Source organism: Harpegnathos saltator, unplaced genomic scaffold, assembly GCF_003227715.2.
Source record: "Harpegnathos saltator strain DR-91 unplaced genomic scaffold, Hsal_v8.6 scaffold795, whole genome shotgun sequence".
NCBI classification, from domain to species: Eukaryota; Metazoa; Arthropoda; class Insecta; order Hymenoptera; family Formicidae; genus Harpegnathos; species Harpegnathos saltator.
The window spans coordinates 410,460-431,538 of record NW_020230643.1 but is presented as its reverse complement, the minus strand read 5'-3'; the positions used below and the strand labels follow the sequence as shown (position 1 = coordinate 431,538).

At 50.3% G+C, this 21,079-nt stretch overlaps 2 protein-coding genes across 2 annotated transcripts in view; one reads left to right on the top strand and one right to left on the bottom strand.

Annotated features, from left to right (window-relative positions):
* Window positions 1-21,079, bottom strand: part of LOC112588050 (uncharacterized) — a 144,675-nt gene that overhangs the window by 98,492 nt on the left and 25,104 nt on the right. The window lies entirely within an intron of this gene.
* The window catches only part of CycD (cyclin D), a 41,738-nt gene continuing 36,903 nt past the window's right edge, over window positions 16,245-21,079 (top strand). Inside the window, exon 1 of the mRNA XM_011154106.3 lies at window positions 16,245-17,708. Within this exon, the coding sequence (XP_011152408.1) occupies window positions 17,511-17,708 (198 nt within the window). The 5' untranslated portion in view covers window positions 16,245-17,510. The remainder of the gene's footprint in view (window positions 17,709-21,079) is intronic.

Here is a 21,079-nt window from a genome sequence, read left to right as displayed (position 1 = left end):
ACTCTCCGGTACGCCTAATAAATTCAATCGCACCTCGCGGCGCGATCGCTATTAAATCCTCGTCTCGGAGATACCGAGCATTTCTCGCGCGATAAATTACACAGGTATCATATCGAGTATTTTAGTCCTCCACGTGAGGGAAACCGCTTGAGTCGACGTTTGGTGGATGAGTGAGGAAGCACACGGTGATGAAACAATCGTGTCTTCGAGGGAACTGTCGCAAAGGATGGATCGCAGGGCAGGACGAAGGCGGCCTGGTCGTGTCCGTTTCCTGTGTAACGCCCTATACACGAGCAAGAGGACAGAGCTTTCCCGAAAGGCCCGACTGGTATTCGGTATCGTTCTCGGCCTCGCCGACGGAGAAGGCGAGCTTGCGTGCACGGACACAAGTCGACAACGGTGTCCGTGGAAAGGAATGCCACTCTTCCCTTAACGGACATTTCCAACGAGCCTACTCGCTTGGCAAACCGAGCAAACCGAAATGACGGAACTCGTCGGACGTTCTCTCTCTCTCTCTCTCTCTCTCCCCCCCTCCCTCTCTCTCTCTCTCTCTCTCTCTCTCTCTCGCCCGGTGCGCACTCGTGGGCTCGTTTACCTTTCATTATGCGCGCGCTATTCGTCGCCGGCGTGCCGGAATTAAGCAAATAACTTTATTCGAGCTCACATCGCGCGCGAACATCGGGCTTTCCTTGTTGTCGCTTGTTGTCGCGTGACACGTCCGGATCTGTTTATAAATATACCGGTGTCCGATGCAAGCCGTAGCGACGCTTCGCCTGATCTACGAGCACACGCGGCGACGAGAGTCGCAGCTCATCTTCTCCAATGATAATTCAATATTTTGCGTGGTGTTTCGTAAAATAATGGAGGAGCTTATGCTCATTTAAGTTACTCATGGACGAGCGAGTTGTATTATTCTTCACGGAAACGAGTCTGTATTTGCTGGGCTTTCGGAAGCAAGAGTCACCGTCTTAAGTTCTCAGAATCATTTCTTACCTACTTTACTAACTGCCCGGACCTCGAGGTCCACAGAGCCCTCTATTTTGTAACAAAAAATTTTGTTTTACCGATTGGACACGGATATCTGACTCAATGAACATGCGTGCAAAAATGCGAGCGGTTTAGTCCCTCGAAATTGTTAACTGGGACCGTTCAGCCGGCTGTACTTTAGCTTTCGCTCATCAAGTTGAACAGAGAGGTAGAGGAGAAGACGAAAAGTTCTTGAAGTTACCTTCAAGCCGACCCTGCTCTGTGCGAACCGGATCCTTCGGTGCTGCATCCGCGTCCTCCGGGAAGCTACAGCGTGCAATATATTGCGAGCTCTCTCTCTCTCTCTCTCTCTCTCTCTCTCTCTCTCTCTCTCTCTCTCTCTCTCTTTCTCTCTCACTTTAATGAATTTAGGAAAACGAAAAATAATGTTATCGTTCAGTCAATAGAGCTTGTCAGAGCTTGTCGAACTGTATACGAGTGGAAAATCGAAAACTTCAGTCGTAGAAATCCTTGAGATATCTCGGAAACGAGAAATGCGACATTGATCCCTTCGGATAGGTTAAGTCGATATTGTTGCATAATTTGTTGAAATATTCAACGTGTTCTACGTTGTGGTATCAATATTAAATATTATATTGCATAACACGACAGACGATAAGACCGTTATTTATCATAGATATATATATTTCCGATATATGCTCTGTGTATCTACATTATCGCAATTTCTTTATGAATAATTTCCAAGATAAAATTCACTTATATCAAGCGCTTATCGCGTTTAAATTTATCACACGAGCGTTTATCAGAATTATAAAACAATTTCTTTCCGTAAACATTGCCCGTCTTCTCTTTAATTTTATTTTCCACGGTTCGGCTACGTGCCGTTTTCGAATGTTTGTTCGGGCATCTCGGAGATCACACGAAAGAAGGGCGTGTAAAGGTAGCAACGGATTGTCCTTGGCACAAGGTTGGCACGCACTCTGAGCGTTTCTCCCATGTGTACCTGTTCGCTCTCGTGTCAAGGGTTAACCGGTGCGCGAAACTCTCATCGGCGATAATTTCAGCAAACTCTATTAAGTGCAAAAGATCGACCGTAAATGGGTGGCCTCGGCGCGCGATACCCGATATAGCGTTTTCGATACTCGACTCTCTCTCTCTCTCTCTCTCTCTCTCTCTCTCTCTCTCTCTTTCTCTCTTTCTATCTCAAGCCCGAACATTCCGATCATCGGACGAGCGATAGAAATAAATAACTGTAGGAAAGCCTTGCATTTATGTACTCAAAACACGACAGATTGAGCTCCGATTTATATGTGCACAACATCAATTTAATATCTTTTTATAGGACATTTGTAATTGTATTTATAATTTTGTCATTCGTTATATCTTTCCTTCTTTCTTTGACGAAAGCGAAAAGGAAAAATTATTTTTAGTATTTTAAGCGATGTAGAGAAGTACTTGATTTGTTTCCCGCTTGGATCGCCGCGTCTGTTGTGAATTTGTTTCCAAGTTCGAAGCATCAAGATAGGATAATTGTACAATGCTGTCATCTTTATTCTCCATCAAGTTCGACAGAATTTGGAGAGCTCATGTAAGATTACAATTTCGGAAAGGGAAACGAAGAAGAAAGCTAAAGTACTTCGATACCATAAAGACATTTGTCAGAGAAAATCATGTAAGATAACTCGGTTATCTAGTCAAGATAAGGGCCGATTAGCTCGATTGGAAATTTCTTTTTCCTCCAAATTATACAACAAATCTCATGAAAATGCCTGTGGTGTGTATGACAATGTGGCCCGTGACACAGGTTTTTGGATAATACAGCGAGATATCTTATCTCGCTTTTCAAAACCTTCCTTTATTATTCTACCTCTCCAATATTTGTTTATGTCATCGCTCTCGTTAAGACGACGGTGACGACGAGCCGTCCGAGTGTTTGAGATTTTCCAGGATTCGGAGGGCTTTGAAGAATTTCCCGAAGAATCTCCTCTCTTCACGACCGGCGCGCCGGAGATCGCGCGACGACGAAATAGTTTCCTTGCGCGTCCGTTTCCGCGCCGTTCTGTCGAGCGCCGGCGATCGTATTTCCCCCGCACACAGAAGGCCCTTAAGGAGAAAGACCCCCACATCCTGAATTCCCCGTCGCGAGCGGCGGCGAAGCGCCGGAGCATGGCGCGGCAAAGCCGAAGAAGAAGCATCCCGGGCCCGGACCCGGACCCATCATCCGAGACCGTGGCTTCTTAGTCTCTCCACCACGTCCAATTCCAAGCAATCCCCGTCTTATACCATCCCATCCATCCCTCCAACCGTCCCATTCCGACTAATAATGTTGGCCCCACCTACCTACCGGCCCTACAAGAGAGCCTAACGCGGGACACAGGTGAATATCTTTCGGTTGAATATCTTCGGGTTGAATGTCCGTCTTTATTAATAATTAAGCGGGAGAGACCACGCGAGAGAGAGAGAGAGAGAGAGAGAGAGAGAGAGAGAGAGAGAGAGAGAGAGAGAGAGAGAGCGACGTTGCGTCGGGTTCATTAGACGCGGTGTTCTGGCGGGAAAGCATCGTCGCGATTTAAACGCGACGATGCTTTCCCACCAGAGGAAGAATTATGAACTTACACGTTGTGTGACACCTCATTAGGGGGATGCTAAAGTGCATGACGAACTCGAAAGTGTCGATAACGAAGGCATTCTTTACATGAAGAATGTTATAAGCTGATAAGCGCTGACACGTCCAAGCTCAAGGAGAGAGAACGCATAATCACGCGTACATATCTTTGCGATCTTTCTGCAAAGTTTTCGTGTATTATGAAACTTTTGAAAACCTAAGCTGTAATCGCATAGCGATGTTCTTTTGAAATTTCCCCGAGCGGAGCAAACACACGTTCGCTGCACGTAGAAGCTGCAGAAGTTGCGCGCATCGGACAAATATTGACGCTAATTGACATTTTGAGTTATCAGTTAGCGAACGTATTTGTCCGATACAAGTGTTCTGCAAAGTGAAACTTGGAACAGAGCAGCACGTGTTTATATGGAATATATTTGTGTGTGTGTGTGTGTGTATGCAAGATATATCTTCATATATACCAGGTATGTCGGTAATTATTTTCCGGTTTTTGTAACAGATGTCACTAGCCATAAGTATGCAATGTTATGATTTGATACATATGTCATTTTATTCTACTGACATTAACCTCAAAACTACACAAGTTACGTTCCGCCAAAATAACAGCGTTACAGATTAATAATTTTTTGAAAATGTCGAGTTTTGTGCCTGAAAACGTGCATTTGCGGCACGCATTACTTTTCTTGTCAAATCAAAAGAAAAAAGCCGCTGAAAGTCATCGTTTGCTGGTAGAGACTTACGGTGAGCATGCTCCAACCATAAGAACATGTGAAACGTGGTTTCGACAATTCAAATGTGGTGATTTCACCACGTTCAAGACAAAAAACTTCCTGGTAGGCCGAAAACGTTTGAAGATGCGGAATTGCAGGAGTTATTGGATGAAGACCCAACACAAACTCAAAAACAATTGGCAAAAAAGTTGAATGTGAGCCGAGTAGCAATTTGTGAACGATTACAAGCGATAGGAAAGATCCAAAAGATGGGAAGATGGGTGCCACATGAATTGAATGACAGGCAATTGGAAAATCGAAAAATCGTCAGTGAAGTGCTGCTTCAAAGGTATGAGAGGAAGTCATTTCTGCATCGAATAGTAACGGGTGATGAAAAATGGATTTATTTCGAAAATCCCAAGCGAAAAAAATCATGGTTATCACCTGGCGAAGGCGGCCCCATCGACTGCAAGGCCAAATCGCTCTGGTCGCAAGACCATGCTCTGTGTCTGGTGGGACCAGATTGGTGTCGTATATCATGAACTGTTGAAACTTGGAGAAACAATTAATACTGATCGCTACCAACAACAAATGATCAATTTGAACGGTGCATTGATCGAAAAACGTCCATAATACGCTCAAAGACATGATAAAGTGATTTTGCAGCATGACAACGCGCCGTCTCATACAGCAAAACCAGTCAAAGAAGTGTTGAAATCACTTGGATGGGAAGTTTTATCGCACCCGCCGTACTCTTCAGACCTGGCTCCATCCGACTACCACCTTTTCGCATCGATGGGGCACGCGCTTGCAGAGCAGTACTTCGCCGATTTCGAAGAAGTTAAAAAATGGCTCGATGAATGGTTTAGCTCAAAGGAGAAACAGTTCTTTTGGAATGGCATCCATAAATTGCCTGAGAGATGGGCAAAATGTATAGAATCAAATGGCCAATACTTTGAATAAATATATTTTAACTATCCATTGTAAATAACGTGTTTTCTTTGGCGAAAAAACCGGAAAGGAATCACCGACACACCTGGTATGTATTCGAAATATATACGTACAAGAAAAAAATATGAAATGAATAGCGCGATGTTGGTGCTTATCTGACAAGACATTTGGATAATCATCTCTACGTTATCGACACTTACAGAGTTCGTCATCCGTTTCAACATCTCCTTAATTTGTTGAGATTTGTGGATCTCGTTACGTTTTACCGTAATATAAGCGTGATATAATCGAACGCTATTCACGCGAGACCTCTCGAGGATCTCTCCTCGGTCGAGAAAGAAGAAATAGAATCAACGAGATTTCACTCGTACGAAGAAAATTTGTCCGAGCACATTTAGGCGATTATGAAAATTATACTCGCCGCAATGAGTTATCGATCGATTGAACGACTGCCATTTCGCCGACAACCATAGCAACGCAACGTTTTTCCGTTGACGAGAATGACCGCCGACTTTGTCGACCCGGCCGCTGTATTCTCTCCTTCTCTCGTTCTCCTCCTCTCTCTCTCAGAGTGTGCGGAGAAAACACTCTTGACATATTTAGAGAAAAGCTGGAGCTCAAGCAGCGAGCGTTCCGATCGTCGCGACAATAACGATCCTCCTTTATGCGCGGGAACAATGCGAGACAACGCGCTTAATGAACGAATTCTCCCCCGAGACTCGAGCAAGATGGAACGATTCGTATAAAGTAAGGCGCGAGGTGAACTCCCGCATCGGCGAGCGGCCGGGTTTCATGACCTGTGGAAGCGTTACGCGTCTCCGAGGGGCGTGGACGATCGTTGGAAGGAAGAACGAAAAGAGAAGACGGACGAGAAAGAAGAGACAGAGAGGGAGAGAGAGAGTGAGAGAGAGATTATTTCGTTAGTTAAACGCTAATTAGGCTGCAGCGGCAGTTCGCTTTGCCGCCAGCCGGTACGACGACGGCGGCCTTAATCTTGACGAGGCGTCTCTCTCTCTCTCTCTCTCTCTCTCTCCCTCTCTCTCTCTCTCTCTCTCTCTCTCTCTGCCGAGCACGTCGGTTGATTCGCCGAATTGAACCGGGCTCTCGCGTCTTAACCGTCTCGCCTCTCTCGCCTCGCGCTCATTCATACCGGCAATTAATAGTCGTCTACACGGAGTATTGCCCTAGAACGCGCGCGTCGCCGGCGTTCGCGCTAATTACTCGCGCGTACGAACGCTTTACGACCGCCGCAGTCGCCGGCGCTGTCGTGGCGTTAATGCGATCGCACCGTAACGCGCGAGTATCTACGCTTTTTCCCGCCGACCACCGCATAAACCGTTTTTGCGGGCGGCCGCGATACAGCGCGCCGGAGCAGGTGTGAGAACGCTCGTTTACTACGTATGAAATGGCGTTTAGCAGCGCGATCGTCGCGTCACGCGATATTGTGTGTCGCGACGAGAGCTTTTTCGATTATGGCTGAGTATGAGGAGTTTCGACATGCGGATCATCGCGCGCGAGGGAATATCCAAGGTTTGAGTTCCGCTGATTCGATAAAATCTCCTCTTCTCCTCGTTCGGCCATCTTTTGCGAATTCTGCCAAATTTGTCTCGGCAATCGAGTTTCTCGACTGATCGGGGAGCGCTCGCAAATCGGCTGGAATTTGGAGGACTCGCTGAGAGCTGAATCGTTATGACGGATTGACGACAGGACTCGCGGCACGAGTGAAGCATCAGAGGCATGAATCGACGCGTTCGCGAGACTTTCAGCAGATCGTAGATTCCTAGCTCGGGATAGCTCGCAAATGCCTATCGTGATTAATTGCGATATTCCTAGAGCCGCGGGATTACACCACAGTGGCCGCCACCGCCGCGATATTATCGCACGCGAGAAGACGAGAACTGCGTCGGACAAATTTTTACCGCGACGCCTGAGCCAACGCCAAGCCCCGTTTGGGCCTTGGTCGCACGAGACGACGCTCCGTTTCCCACAAGAACGCGCCTATGCGTCACATTAATCACACCGATTTCCGCTTTCCAAACGCCATAAGCTGTGCCCCCGTTCCTGTATCAGCTGATATTTGTTTACCGAGACACCGGATAAAAGAGAGACGAAGAAACAGAGAGAGAGAGAGAGAGAGAGAGAGGCACGATCGCCGATAACACACGGGCGCAACCGCGGCACCGCGAGTGCCCAGCACGTCGCATTCAACAACACGAAAGCAGTGTTGAACGAGCGGAAACGAGCGTGCACGGGGTCAAAGGTTGCACGTTGATAGTGACGTCACCTTCGCCAGGATACGTCAACGTCCATTTCTTTTCTTTATCGCGACATTATCGGGACGTTAGGCTCTCCGAGGTTAACGTCTGCCCGCCTTCGGAGCGTATTCCAGCTGTATGTGTACATCGATAAGCGCGGGGCTGAAGTAACTTTTGACCAATATTGACAAATTAGCGATCGCCTCGAGCGGCGAGTCGAGCGGCAAAATCGTCGATCGTGCAGCCGCCGCCGCCACCGCCGCCGCCACGTCGCCGAGAACCGTCGAATTTTAATCCTCCCGTTAACGTTAATGCGAAACTCCTCGGTTCTCTTTTTGCGCCGATAAACGCCGGAGATTTATTCAGTCGCGTATATACGTACGCGTGCGCACACACACACGCAGACACGTGCGCGTGATAATACGCGATTCGTCTACGAACGATTATGTTTACTCACTCGTGCGATTAGTTTGCAATATCTCGCTGCACGTCGTGCCTCGTTACGTAAACGCGTACACACGTACTTCACGCACTTCGCTGAACCGCGAGCGACGAGAGACGTCGCGCAATCGCGCATGCTCCGACGCGTGCAAAAGCGACTTTTATTATCGCCGATAATGACAGCGTCTTAGGTCGGGCGTTTCGCGCGATTACCACTCCGGCCATTTTATCGGCCCCAGGAACGATCCTCGCGATCTCATTATCTATCGGCGTTACGCGACGAATCGCGACGAATCGCGTCCGAACGTAAGTGGGTCACCGTACGCTACGTCGAAATTGCACGATTACCATGGATTTTAATTGGACGTCGGTCCCCGGCGATTTCTCAATGTCGCGATGTGTCTCTCTCTCTCTCTCTCTCTCTCTCTCTCTCTCTCTCTCTCTCTCTCTCTCGGCTAATCTTTGGACCGGAATTGTCGCGCAATCGACAAGAAAGTTTGCCGCTTGGAGAGCTGAACGAGGAACAACAATTCCGAATTAAACGCAAATCGTCTTTTTTTCTGTTTCGATGGAGAGAGATCGCGATTTCGGATCGCTGATCGCGAGACAGGGAGAGAGATAGAGTAAAAAACGAAGCAGAAATCTATGGAAACTGAAAGAAAGGACGTTGTTCAGGGACATCCTGTGTACGCGCATACAAATTGCGTGCGGGTACGCGACCCGCGGACGGTAAGTCCGCGGAGATATACGCGCGCCGTCGTCGTCGTCGTCGGTGCGTCGCGGCTCGTCTCGTAGGCGCCGCTGTCAGATAGAAAACTAATTATATATATTTCACGATAAGGATTGCGTGACAGGCTTTCAAGAATCGGAGATTATTGAAATACGCTCGAATAAGCCGTTCAGCCGTGACACGACATTACGAGAGCGAGACATGCCGGTGACGCGCGGCTCGCCTAATAATTCAACCGCACGGGAGAGCACTCAATCTCGCGAAGCCGTTCAATCACGCTTTATACGGTATTTTAACGTTGCGTGACGGAGATCACGACACGTCGTCGGTCATCACGTCGACGATGAATTACCGAATTATCGGTAATCACTCGCGTCGCCGTGATTCAGCGAAACGACTCTCGTTTCATTTCTCTCTCCCTCTCTCTCTCTCTCTCTCTCTCTCTCTCTCTCTCTCTCGCTCTCTCTCGGACGCGCGCGCGTGGTTTATTTATTACGCTTAAGGATGAATGAAATTACTATAATGACAATGACGCTTGAGAATTTATTATGTGTAAGAATTAATATGTTTCGTGCCGTGTGGGTCACCGATGAATTCTCCGCGCTAAATTTTTCCACGTCCATTTCTCATCGTGAAACACTCTGATAATTATTATAAAGTAGGAGAGAGTCGTATCGCCGAAATCGTATCGCTCCTCTCCACACACCGTACCTCATCAATCTCTTCAATGTTAGCCCATGATACGACAGCGAGAACAAGTGTATGAACGTGACGTAAAGTCACGTAAAGTGACGTCACGAAGTGACGTAAAGTCGGTCCGGCGCGAGACGTGTTAATTACATGTATCTTGTTAGTTGGATTTGTTTTATCGCGCCGAAGGATGAGTCGCGGCCAAACATTTGTCGAAGAAGATCGCGCGCTCCTCTCTGTCTCCTCGGTCAATTTCTCTCTGCACTCGCGAGCGTCTCTCGTCGTACGGAACACCCTGGGTGTTGCGACGGGGGAATAAGATAGGCACGCGGATTATTGGCGCAATCAATATCAAGAAATGCCAGCTGACACGAGAGGTGTTTGCTGGCGTTGCCGCGGTCGCATTCACCGATACGATAATTAACTATCGGTATAGGCCGCCGTGTATCCGAAGCACCGGCCGTATCGTTTACACTCCCCCTCTCATTAGAATCATTAGATGTCGCAACAATTACAACGAAAAGTACAATGATTTGTGCGCGCTGCTCAGAAAGATGCCGCGATTCCACCGCCGCGGAACGTGTTCACGCTATCGAGTAAAGTACCGGGTGTGCCGTTGCGAAAGCAATCGCCCTTCGCCTGTATCCGTTCGATCTGATCGGTGACGGTTGAGACTCGAGTCAGTGTCTCGTCTCGAGGTGATCCTCCCGCGCGCGGTCGAAAGCTCGGAAGCGAGGAGAACGACGTTCTGTCGAGAATTCTCTCGAAATTCCCTCTCTGTCCGCCCCCCTCCGTGATAGTCGCTGCTCATCGGTAGAGGAACCATCTTATTTACCCGCATATATGCAAATGCATCTATCGGGCTGCAACGAACGATAAACGAGCTGGTTCGACGGCCGACGTTTCGATTGTGAATGAGAAGCCACTGAACGAAATGTCACGACGAACATTGTTATGCAAAGCTCTTGTCATCGAGACTCTTGTGTCAGTCATTCGCATTTCCAAAAAAACTACATCCGAAAGGAAAAGCAAACGGAAGGAAAAATCGAAGGAAATCTCTTCCCCGTCGATCGTTTCCTTCTTCTTTTCTCTCTCTCTCTCTCTCTCTCTCTCTCTTTTTTGCTGATTCTTCTTGTTATCGATTGATTATCGCGTGACGCTAAATTCCACCGACTTTTCTCCAAAGTTTCTCCACCCGCGACACGTAGATTCGCTCTTTCGAGTATTCGCCGGTTTTATACACGGTGTATAGACTCACGCAGGCAGAACGAGGAGACTTCCCTCGTTCGAAGGAGACGGCGACGCCGAAGTGGAAGAGAAGAAGGAGGAGGAGGAGGAGGAGGAGGAGGAGGAGGAGGAGGAGGAGGAGGACGGGCTCGTCAGGCGTATCGTAAAAGGTGGGTAAGCACCGGCCGGAACATTCATGCTCTAGTGAAATTAAATACTAGCGAGCGAGAGAGAAAGAGAGAGTACGCGCGGCCGCGCCTCGCGGCCATTTAAACCGACCAGAGGCGAGTATATTCGTCGGGAGTCCTGTCTAGCGGCATAAATCTGCCGCGAGACGTCTCGACCACGTGTGTGCGCGTCCTCGTACGGCGGATACTTTGTCGCGAAAGCGTCCTCTGCGAAGATAGCTGCCGAAGTTGAGAAGCGGCGGAGACATTCCGTGCTTCTCGCCGAGAACGCCACGCGAGACGTTCGTAGAATCCGGATCATTCGCGTCGAGCGACCGCGGCGGGTCGAATTTTGCGATTTTGTGCGATCTCGAGGCGCGGCGCGCTGGAAGACGCATCTCTGGGAGAATATTCGGTCGAGAGTCACGACGACGATCCAGCTCGTGACGACACCTCGCAGCGCCGTCGCAGCGTCGTCTCGTTCCTCGAGATGAGACGAGATAATGCACCGCTCTCTCGCCGATGGTCGCCGCGGCTCGGTCGGAAGTGAAATTTCGTAAGTTTCATTCGAAGGTGGCCCGGCTCGGCTCGGGGAAAAATGAAGCGGCATTACGGCGAAATTGCCACGTGTAACGCGCGCGCGCGCGCGCGATCACGACTCGATACGAGAAGTCACTTATAATGAATGGAGGAGCGCGCGCGAGAAGGCGCCCAACGATAGCGAGATACGATGGCGAAAAATTGAACGATTACGTAATTGACGGTCTGCCCGCTTGCGAGTCAGGCGGGCCCGCGTTTTTTTCGACAAAGTGAGTTATTTGCCGCTGGACGTCGGCCAGGATACGCCGGCTCCGTCGATTCGCGCGCAACTGCAGCTGCGTATGCCGATGAGAGAGAGAGAGAGAGAGAGAGGGGGAGAGGGAGGAACGAGAAGAAAAGAAGAGAAATCAACAGTCTAGCGCGTCTAGCGCAGTCTTATTCTCGCGAGAATCAATTAAAAATGCCTCGTTCCGTACGCTCGATGTTTATCGCACGCCTGCTATGCCGGCGTCTCTTCGTTATTCCCTCAGCGCGGTGGGAAACGGCGAGGAAGAATCTCAAAGTGTCCCGGCCGTTGTGCATTATCCCGCGGAGACTCATGAGAGAACATCGCGTCTTTACGTAATCGCACGCGTGTCACGCTCGAAATTCACGTTGCGGACGCGGCGCGTTCTACGATCGGGCTTAGGCAGGCTTCTAGGCGAGTTTATCAAAGCGCCGTACACAGGAAAGCCAAAGAGCCAGCCAAGGTTTTCCTGCAGCGTTTGATAAAGACCGGACCCGGTCCTTGTACGACGACCTTCAATTCCGGCAATATCGGACCACCGTGATGTAACGGCAGGAATGTAGCAGGAATGCGCGTGAAATAATCGTCGCTTGAAATTGAGCGAGCCGGCGTGCACGAATCGCGCGATTTCCCTCGGTTCCCGAGGTCTCTCCCCGGAGTCTCCCCCGAGGTCTTTCCCCGGAGGGACGCGATAACGCGGCGATCGAGGATATTTCCGACTATATCCGAGAATATTTGGAAGATTTCAGACGACGCGCGGCCTCCGCGCGGCGAAGCGAACGCCGAAGGTTGCAGAACAACACGCGCCGCCGCGGCCGGCCGCGCGAGAAACTAGTTGCTACGCCAATGATTTTACCGGTACAGTATACCAGTTCGACTCCGAACTTTTCTACAAACAGGTACGGGCGCCGTAGGAATCCCGTTGAACGGCAAGAGCAGCACGCGCGCGTGTGCGCGTTTCCATCAATACTTTAAAATCCAGCTCGTCCCGCGAGAGAGACAGAGCGAGAGAGAGAGAGAGAGATAGAGCGAGAGAGAGAGAGAGAGAGAGAGAGAGGGAGAGGGAGAGAGAGAGAGAGAGAGAGAGAGAGAGAGAGAGAGAGAGAGGGAGAGCGTGCGGAAGGTTCTGCCGCGATGGCGGCCTCGCGCCCGGCGAATCCTAATTGCACCTCCTTCGCCGAGTAATCGTTGCTGACGTTTATTAACACGACTGTGCGCCGATCGTACATTGAGCGCCTAATGATACGTCTGATAGTGCACACGGGACATTTTTGCTCGCCCGAGCGAGCATGAGCAGTGGTCGCGTTCTCTTGCGAGTCGCGCAAAGTGACGACTTTGCGTCGTGTTGTTTCCGCGCGTTAATTGCATCTTGCGTGTTACTTAATACACATCGGGAGGATGCGCAGATTTACGCATGCACGTGTGCCCAAGCCTGAGATACTTCTCGCTTCTTACTTTGTGGATATTCAGCAGCGAGCTCGGTGTGATCGTTTGTGATTTGGAACTTTATCTTATCTAGCATTATATAGCACGTGTGTACTGATAATAGCGGAATTGTAAATAACGGCGTAATTTAACGCTCGGGTAGACTTAATTCATTTCGCAGGTATCTTCCAGACCGCGCTCACTTTCTACTTTGTGAGCCAACTATTACGAGAGGCGAGATAGAGGCGTCAGGAATCTTTCCCGAAAGTTCCAATCGCCGAAGTTCACACGACCGTTCGTGGACTTAAACCGTGATCTTCCTCACAGCATATCTTTGCTCACCCAACAATTTTCCCGTAAAAAAAAAAAAAAAAAAAAAAAAAAAAAATTGAACGTTAGATTGTATGAAAAAAAAAAAAAAAACACTTTCGACAAGAAAAAGTCTCAAGCGACGTGTCGCGGAGCGACGGAAAAGGTTCATTACGCGCGCTCGTCATTCAACTCGCTGTATTAGAAAAGCTCACGTTACTTCGTAGCGATTACCACCGACACGATCGTGAAGACGACAACGACGACGACGACGACGACGACGATGGCGCGGTCGCCTCATGCATACACTCGCAGCGTCATTCGTCATACGCGTCGCGTATCCCAACTTATACTCACGGCACATATCCGGTCGCGAAGAGTCGCAACCGAGTCCCGTATAACGTCGCGTACGCATTGTGTAGTAAAAACGTAGTACGCGTAAACGAGGCGAAGTTCCACACGGGGCACTTTCGTGCGCGAAGGACATTGCAGCTCCTACGTGGAGTTCGACTCTCACTCCACCTCTCCTCCACTTTTCCTCCTCCTCACTTGCGGCCAATCGCTTGAAATTATTCGCCGGAAGCGACCCTTACTTCCCCTTCGTGCGTATGCACGAGGAATCCCTAAGACGGCCGAGCTCGATAAATTTTTCGAATCTCGTCGACTTGTTTATCAGCCGATTCGTCGAAGCGCAAGAATGGCTCGCTTCAGACTCACTCTCTCTCTCTCTCTCTCTCTCTCTCGAGGGCTTTTTTGCTCTTGAGAAACTATCGGTGCGTCAATAATTTCTGAGTTACGAGCGAACAGACTTCCAAACTCGCGTCCCGAATTTCCGTTTCAGGCTCGGCGGTCGAGCTGCTGAAAACGCCGGAAATACCTCAACTCCGGCTTTCGATTATTCACAGGGTCACTCGGCGTCACGCACGAAACTGGAATCTTCGCGACGCGAATTAGCGTCGCGGATAGAGGCTTCATTCAGAAGAAGCTCGCTTTCATTCGCGGAAGGTATCCGTAGCAATACCTCTCTCGGCGACCGTCATCACCGCGCGCACGTCTGGTCGCTTCTATTTTTATTTACAACACGAAGCGCGAACGTTCAAGCGGACACCCGAGAGGCTTCTTCTACGTGCGTAACCCGAAGAGCGAGGAATTCCGCATGCTCAGACGAATTTCTTCGCGCGGAAAGCGAGCGAAAAACACGCGCGGCTCAACGAGGGACTCGGGGGACTCTTTCTGCGATGAGTCTCTTTCGAAGCTCGTTACGTCGCATCGAGGAAATTATTAATTGCCGAGCGTTACGACTTACGACGACGCGCGTAGCGTACAACGACTTGCGCGAGCGCGAGCACGTGACTCGCGCGATGTGTCATTCTCTGTCGGAGCGAACGCGCCTGGACTTTAGGAAACACATCCCGCTGTGCTGTGGAAGATATTCATAGGGGTCCTTGGAGAGCTTTGTCCTTGATTATTCGGGTTCTCACGATAGAGCGGACCGGCCGGCTGAGCGAGCGAGTGAGCGAGCGAGTCGGTCGGTCGAAGAGACGCGAACTCGTCGAGAGTCGGGCCCCGAGAGAGGCTCGTCGGCAAGGAGGAGCGAGAACGTGGAGGAGAGCTGCGGTGTCTCGGATGAACGAACGAAAGCGAATGGGACCGAAGTCGACCGAGCTCTACTCCGCTCGTTCAGTGTCGGGCCGTCTACAAACGGGGGCCTCCAAGGCCGGCGGTAAGAGCGAGTACGCGCTTAAAAATACGATATTTAACTTTCTCACGAAGAAAACGCATAACTTCGCGAATACCTCTATTACAGCGGCGAAGAGAAGGAGGAAGAGGAGATGGAGGAGGTGGTGGAGGAGGAGGAGGGGGGAGGAAGGAAAGGAGGGGAGAGGGGGGGAGGAGGAGGAGGAGGAGGAGGAGGAGAACCAGAAGAAGAGGCGCGACTGTCGTTGCAAGGGCGCCCATTGTCCATCGGCCGCTCGCCGATGAGGAATCGGCTCGTGTATGACGAAGCTCATTTTACAACAGATCATCGCGAGCTCCTTAGTTATTAGTTAAGAAAGCAAGCCGATAATTAATGCCCGAACGGAGGATCGATGCGAGACAATTTACGCGGTCAGGAATCCGTGGTTCCGCTCGACAAGCGTGCTCGGCCGCTCGTTAGAAGCTTCATAGAAACGTGAGAGGTAGTCGAGGAGGAGACCCGGGCGCCTTTGAACATCGCCGAACACCGTCGGCTTGTCATCGTCGGGAACAGGTGTCCCGAGGCGGGAGACACGGAGGACAACAACACGGAGTGTCGAGACGGAGAGGGAGTCTACTACATTCATAACAATCGGGAGAATCCCGATTTTCTCGCTCGGTGTATCCGCGGAGCTTCCTCACTGTCGAGCGCACGTATACGTGCGCGCACAATAGGGGGACACCGTCGGCTTTAACTTTCGGCCTTTCGACGAGCATCCTCTGGCCAGAGTTAGAGAATCCATTAGCGCGCGCGGCGTATCTACCTGTGCAGGAATGCCACGTAACGTCGACTATATTTTCGGTGAACGCAGAGAGCGAGAGCGAGAGCGAGAGCGAGAGAGAGAGAGAGAGAGAGAAAATCGAAAAATTTCCTCGAAGGTGTCGGACGCACTAGCGCGATGCGACGCGATGCGACGCACGATGCGACACAACGCACGCACGCACGCACATACTCACCCTCCTTCCCGCCAACATCGCCGCGCCCCGACTGCCCTGCCGAAGCGGCGCCACCACGACCAAGTCGTCGTTCTCCAGCGAAGACGACGGTGGTGGTGGTACACTTAAGTTCCACGTGACGCGCTGGCGCCGCGCTGGTGGGGAGAGCAGCGCTGCGCGGCGGCAGCGCGTCGAGCAACGCCGGCATTTTGACCTGATAAGTCGTCGGTGTCGGTTCGTGAGAAAGTGGAGAGGGATTCTCGTGCTCCTCGCGCAGAGGACATTTAAATCTCGACCGCAGGCCAGACGGACTGACCGAGCCGAGGAGGTTGCCTCTCTCTCTCTCTCCTGCTGTTTCCCCTCGCTCCAGGGAAGGTGATTTTTTGTCTCCCGCACATTGTCGGTACCTTCCGCACCTCCGCCATCGCTACCGGTCCTCGGGACCTAGCTTCTGCCTGCCTGCCTGCCTGCCTGAGCTCTCCTCTCTCTCCCTCTCCTCTCACGACTTTCCGGCAAAACCAGACGACCGGAGCGCATTGACTGACAGACACGCGAGTCGCGCGACACGAGTTTAGTGCCACCGTGGCCGAGAGAGTAGCGTTACGTACGCGCGCTTACGCTCACGCTACGCTTATTTATTGAAGACCCTTCCGTGATTATTTATTCGTATCTACGCTCTGTGCGCCTTGATTCGCCCGAGTAACACACGTGTGTGGGAGTGAGCCGAAGAGCCGCCGACGAGGAAGGAAGTAAGCAGCACCGAGGAGAGACCAACGTCCACGATTTGTCGCCGTCGTCACGACAAGAGAAGAGAGGGAGAGAGAGAGAGACATAACATATCCAGAGAGTGAGAGAGAAGAATCGATCCCCGGATAAGGAGCGAGGAAAATGTGTAGTGCGTGAGAAACTACCGAGAAACGGGCACTCCTTACTCTCTCTTTCTCTCTCTGTCTCTCTCTCTCTCTCTCTCTCTCTCTCTCTCTATCTTTCTCTCTCTCTCTCTCTCTTTCTCGTCTCGCTCGGACTGCGACTTCGCACGTACACGCACACGCGTGCACACGTAGCAGCGCGTACGAACACGCACGCCCGTGCTGTCGACGTCGTCGCTGCGTTTCGCGACTCGTCGCGAGGTGAGTGTCTCCGTCTCGTCTCGGGCTACCGTAACGAGCGCCCCGTCGTCGTCATCGTTATACGATTCGTCGCTGTGAAAAAGTGTTAAGTGCCCCCCGACTCCCGTCTCCGTGCCGCCCTTCCCCTTTCTCACGCCGTCTCGTCTTCTCTCGCGGAGATCCAGCGAGAACGTGCGAGCGAGCACGTGGACAGAACACAGCGAGAGCCGGGACGACGTTTCTCCGGGGGGACGCGAACGGGAACGCCAGCCGGCTGCGAGTCTCTCGAGGTGTGGCGATCGCGGGACTGTCGTCATTGCCGAAGACACTTGCTCGCCCGTCGTCATCCTCGTCGTCGTCGTCGTCGTCGTCATCATCGTCATCATCATGGATCTCCTCTGCTGCGAGACCACGGAGAACAATTGCCGGGCCTACGCCGACCCGGCTCTCCTCGACGACGACCGAGTCCTGCAGAACTTGCTGCAGACTGAGGAACGGTACGCGCCCAGCAGCTCATACTTCGAGTGCGTGCAGAGGGATATCTCGCCGTTCATGCGCAAGATCGTCGCCGAATGGATGTTGGAGGTGAGTGCCGTTTCCGGTTTACGTGTCGACGTCAGCCGCGCGCGGCGAATCGCCGCCTGTCGCATACGTAAAGTCTCCCGACGAGCCGGCGATGTACGCCTGGATCGCGCGTTATTGTCGTTACCGTCGTCGTCGTCGTCATTATCGTCGTCGTCGGCAGCGACGGCGTCGGCATCGGCGGCGCAGGCTTCTGGCAGTCTCGCGGTAGGGATCGCGCAGCGGCATTCTTTACCGAGAAGCTCACGGAGCGGCTCGTTTGCTCTGTCTCTCTCTCTCTCTCTCTCTCTCTCTCTCTCTCTCTCTCTCTCTCTCTTTCTTTCTTTCTGTCGTTCGCTCGCTCGCTCGCCTTTGACGACTGAGCAGATTCTAATTGGCGAGCTTTGCTCGAATGGAGTAGAAATTGTCAGATAAAATCAGTCCCGAGAGGTAAAATCGATTGCGCGTCGGTTAACTTGGATAACGCGCTTCGATGCCTCTCTCAGGCGCCTTTTCGAAAGGCAGCGGCTAAAGATAGAAACGATCGAGTCACGATTGGAAGTTAATCGACGCCGGCAAATTCCCGCGGTCGTAAGACGTAAACGATTACGTGTTTCTTTTGAGAGACATCTCAGTTACGAAAGAAGGAGAGAGAGAGAGAGAGAGAGAAGCAGACAGAGAGAAGCAGAGACAGAGAAAGCGTCTCGATCTAGAATTGAAGCTCCGTGTCGACATTTTTAATAAAATTAAATTTTGTTAAATTTAATATAATTAATATATAATTTATAATTTAATTAATTTATAATTTATAATTTATATAATATATAATATAATTAATTTAATATAATTTTGTTAATATTTTACTAGAGCAAAGAGAGAGAGAGAGAGAGAGAGAGAGAGAGAGAGAATTTGGAAAGAATTATATTCCGAGTTTATATATAACTTACCTATATTTATGTAAGCAGAATACAGCGCTATTGTAAATCATGTCACCGCTGCAGAGTTAAAGGTCTCGCACCGACGCGTCTAATGTTGTCGTTGTCACTCGTGAATCTTATTCTCGGACGCGACCGACATCGACAATTTATTATTATTCGTCGATTTAAAAACACCGAGGGTAAACGCGGCTGTGTGTTGGATCGGTACTCTTAAAGAACAATGTAATTGAATTGATTTGTATCTAAATATACACCCGGCGGACGGATGAAGGTCAATTTCCACGCGGGCGCGTGTGAGAATTTCTGTTCCCTCGGTGTATAACGCGGCCACGCCGGGACTAGAGAGAGAGAGAGAGAGAGAGAGAGAGAGAGAGAGAGAGAGTCCACGTATCTTTTTCGTGGCTTGAATTCCTCCCCACCTTCTCGAGCCCCGCGCGATTTCGAGGGTGGTGAGTCGAACAGAGAGCGCGGTCGTCGAATTATGCAAAGTCGACGTTGACGTACCGACAAAGGAAGCGCGAAAGTCGATATTAATAACCGGATAAGGCAACAGTTGCGTTTACATCGCAGCCGGGACGAGCGCATTGTTGCGGCGAACACACTAAAAATTAATGCGCGCATGTGTCTCTTTTCTCTTTCTTCCATCTTGATCGCCACGTGTTTTCACGCGCACCGATAGCAATCTCCCGCCGATTGAGATTCCCCATATTCAGCAATGCGTTCTCTTTCTCTCTCGCGCGCGCGCGCGCGGTCGGTGGTTCTGAAATTATGCGTTCCGCGGGGCTTTAATTGTTTCGCCAATTTGGAATATTCTCGGAACGTGCGTCGTAAAACGCGCGGTAACGTCTCGTAAGGTCTCGCTTCCGACGAAAGACAGTCGACTTCGCGGACAAAAGCGCGATGACACTATTTCTGCCGCCGCTGTATCTTCATCAGATCGTCGTTCGTGAGGGCATTTAAATTGCTCGCGATTAAGATGCAACCGATCGTCTTTCTCTCCTTCACTTTTTCGCGCGCGCGCTCGCCCGCTCGCTTTCGCTCACGCACGGAATCGTCAAGTGTTTCCACGGCGATCGGAAGCCTGTCGCGTCTCTTTTGTCCCGAGCCCGGTCCATTGTGATCCTGAGATTCCGCAGTTCGCGGAATTCTTTGTCGACGAACGAACGCGCGAATGCGAATACACGACGACGACACGCGCTCGCGATACTTACGGCGCGCGATCGCCGGGTCTTCACGAAAATATTCCGACGGAATAAGATTTATTCGATTTTAATATGCGAATTTTTAGATACACATGCGAGACACTTAAGCCGGCTACACACGCCGGCTATCTCCGAAGAGATATTAAAGGTTTAAGGCAACAGCGCATCGTAAATCGGAATTTCTCGGGAAGATTCATTCGCGACGTATCGAGAGAAAGAGAGAGAGAGAGAGAGAGAGAGAGAGAGAGAGAGAGAGAGAGAGAGAGAGAGAGAGAGAGAGAGAGAGAGAGAGACATCGTGCATCGATCGCGAAGTTAAAGTTAAAGTTAAAATCGCCGATTATAAGTCCTCGGATTTACCCCCACTTAAAAATGAAATGAAGTTGGCCCCTTTTGTTTATTCACTTTCACGTTTTCACTTTCACTGTTCACGTTTTGTACGAAGAGCCAAACAGTAAACAGTAATAAGATTATTGATCCCTTGGGCTAAGTTTCGCGCACGTTTCCACTTTTCGATCATTCACTTTTCATTTAATTTTTTTAAATTGCACCCCGAAGTATATGTAGAACGAGTGTGATAGTTGAAACGTACTGGGAGGCGGGGGGATGAGAAAGATAAATTAGACGGAAAATTGTCTTTACGTATCAATGTCCCCTCTGTAATATTAACGCGGTCTCTTTGAATTGGCTCATACATAATGCGTTTCATGCGTTTAACGGGCTTTTTCCCCCCTTAATCGAGATTTGTTCATTTCCCCGAAATAGAACGACATATCTGTACTTTCGGACTCGAGACAGAGAGGTAGAGAGAGAGAGAGAAAGAGAGAGAGAGAGAGAGAAAGAGAGAGAGAGAGAAAGAGAGAGACCCGGACGAATGACATGAATGGTCGCTCTTTTTTCCCAGGCTCGGCGAGAAAGAGGTTCAATCTCTATATTCTTATTCTCTTTTAATATATGTAAAATTATATACGTGTATGTTAATTCGTAGGCTGAATCGCTCTCCGTGAGGAAACAACGCGCTTCGCCGCGCATAATCACACTCTTTCCGCGGCGATTATTCCTGTTTACCGCAATGTCGCGTTCGTAATTCGGCGGAAATTAATTCCCTCGGCACGGCGAGGAAACAGTCGCAGCGTGACGGCGATTTTGACATTTCGTCGTCATTGAGCTGAAAACTCGGCCCGGCGGCGCTGATAAGCCGCGACTTACGTCGCCGGCCGCGTTTCCAAAGCTGCCGATAACGGAATTGTCCTCCG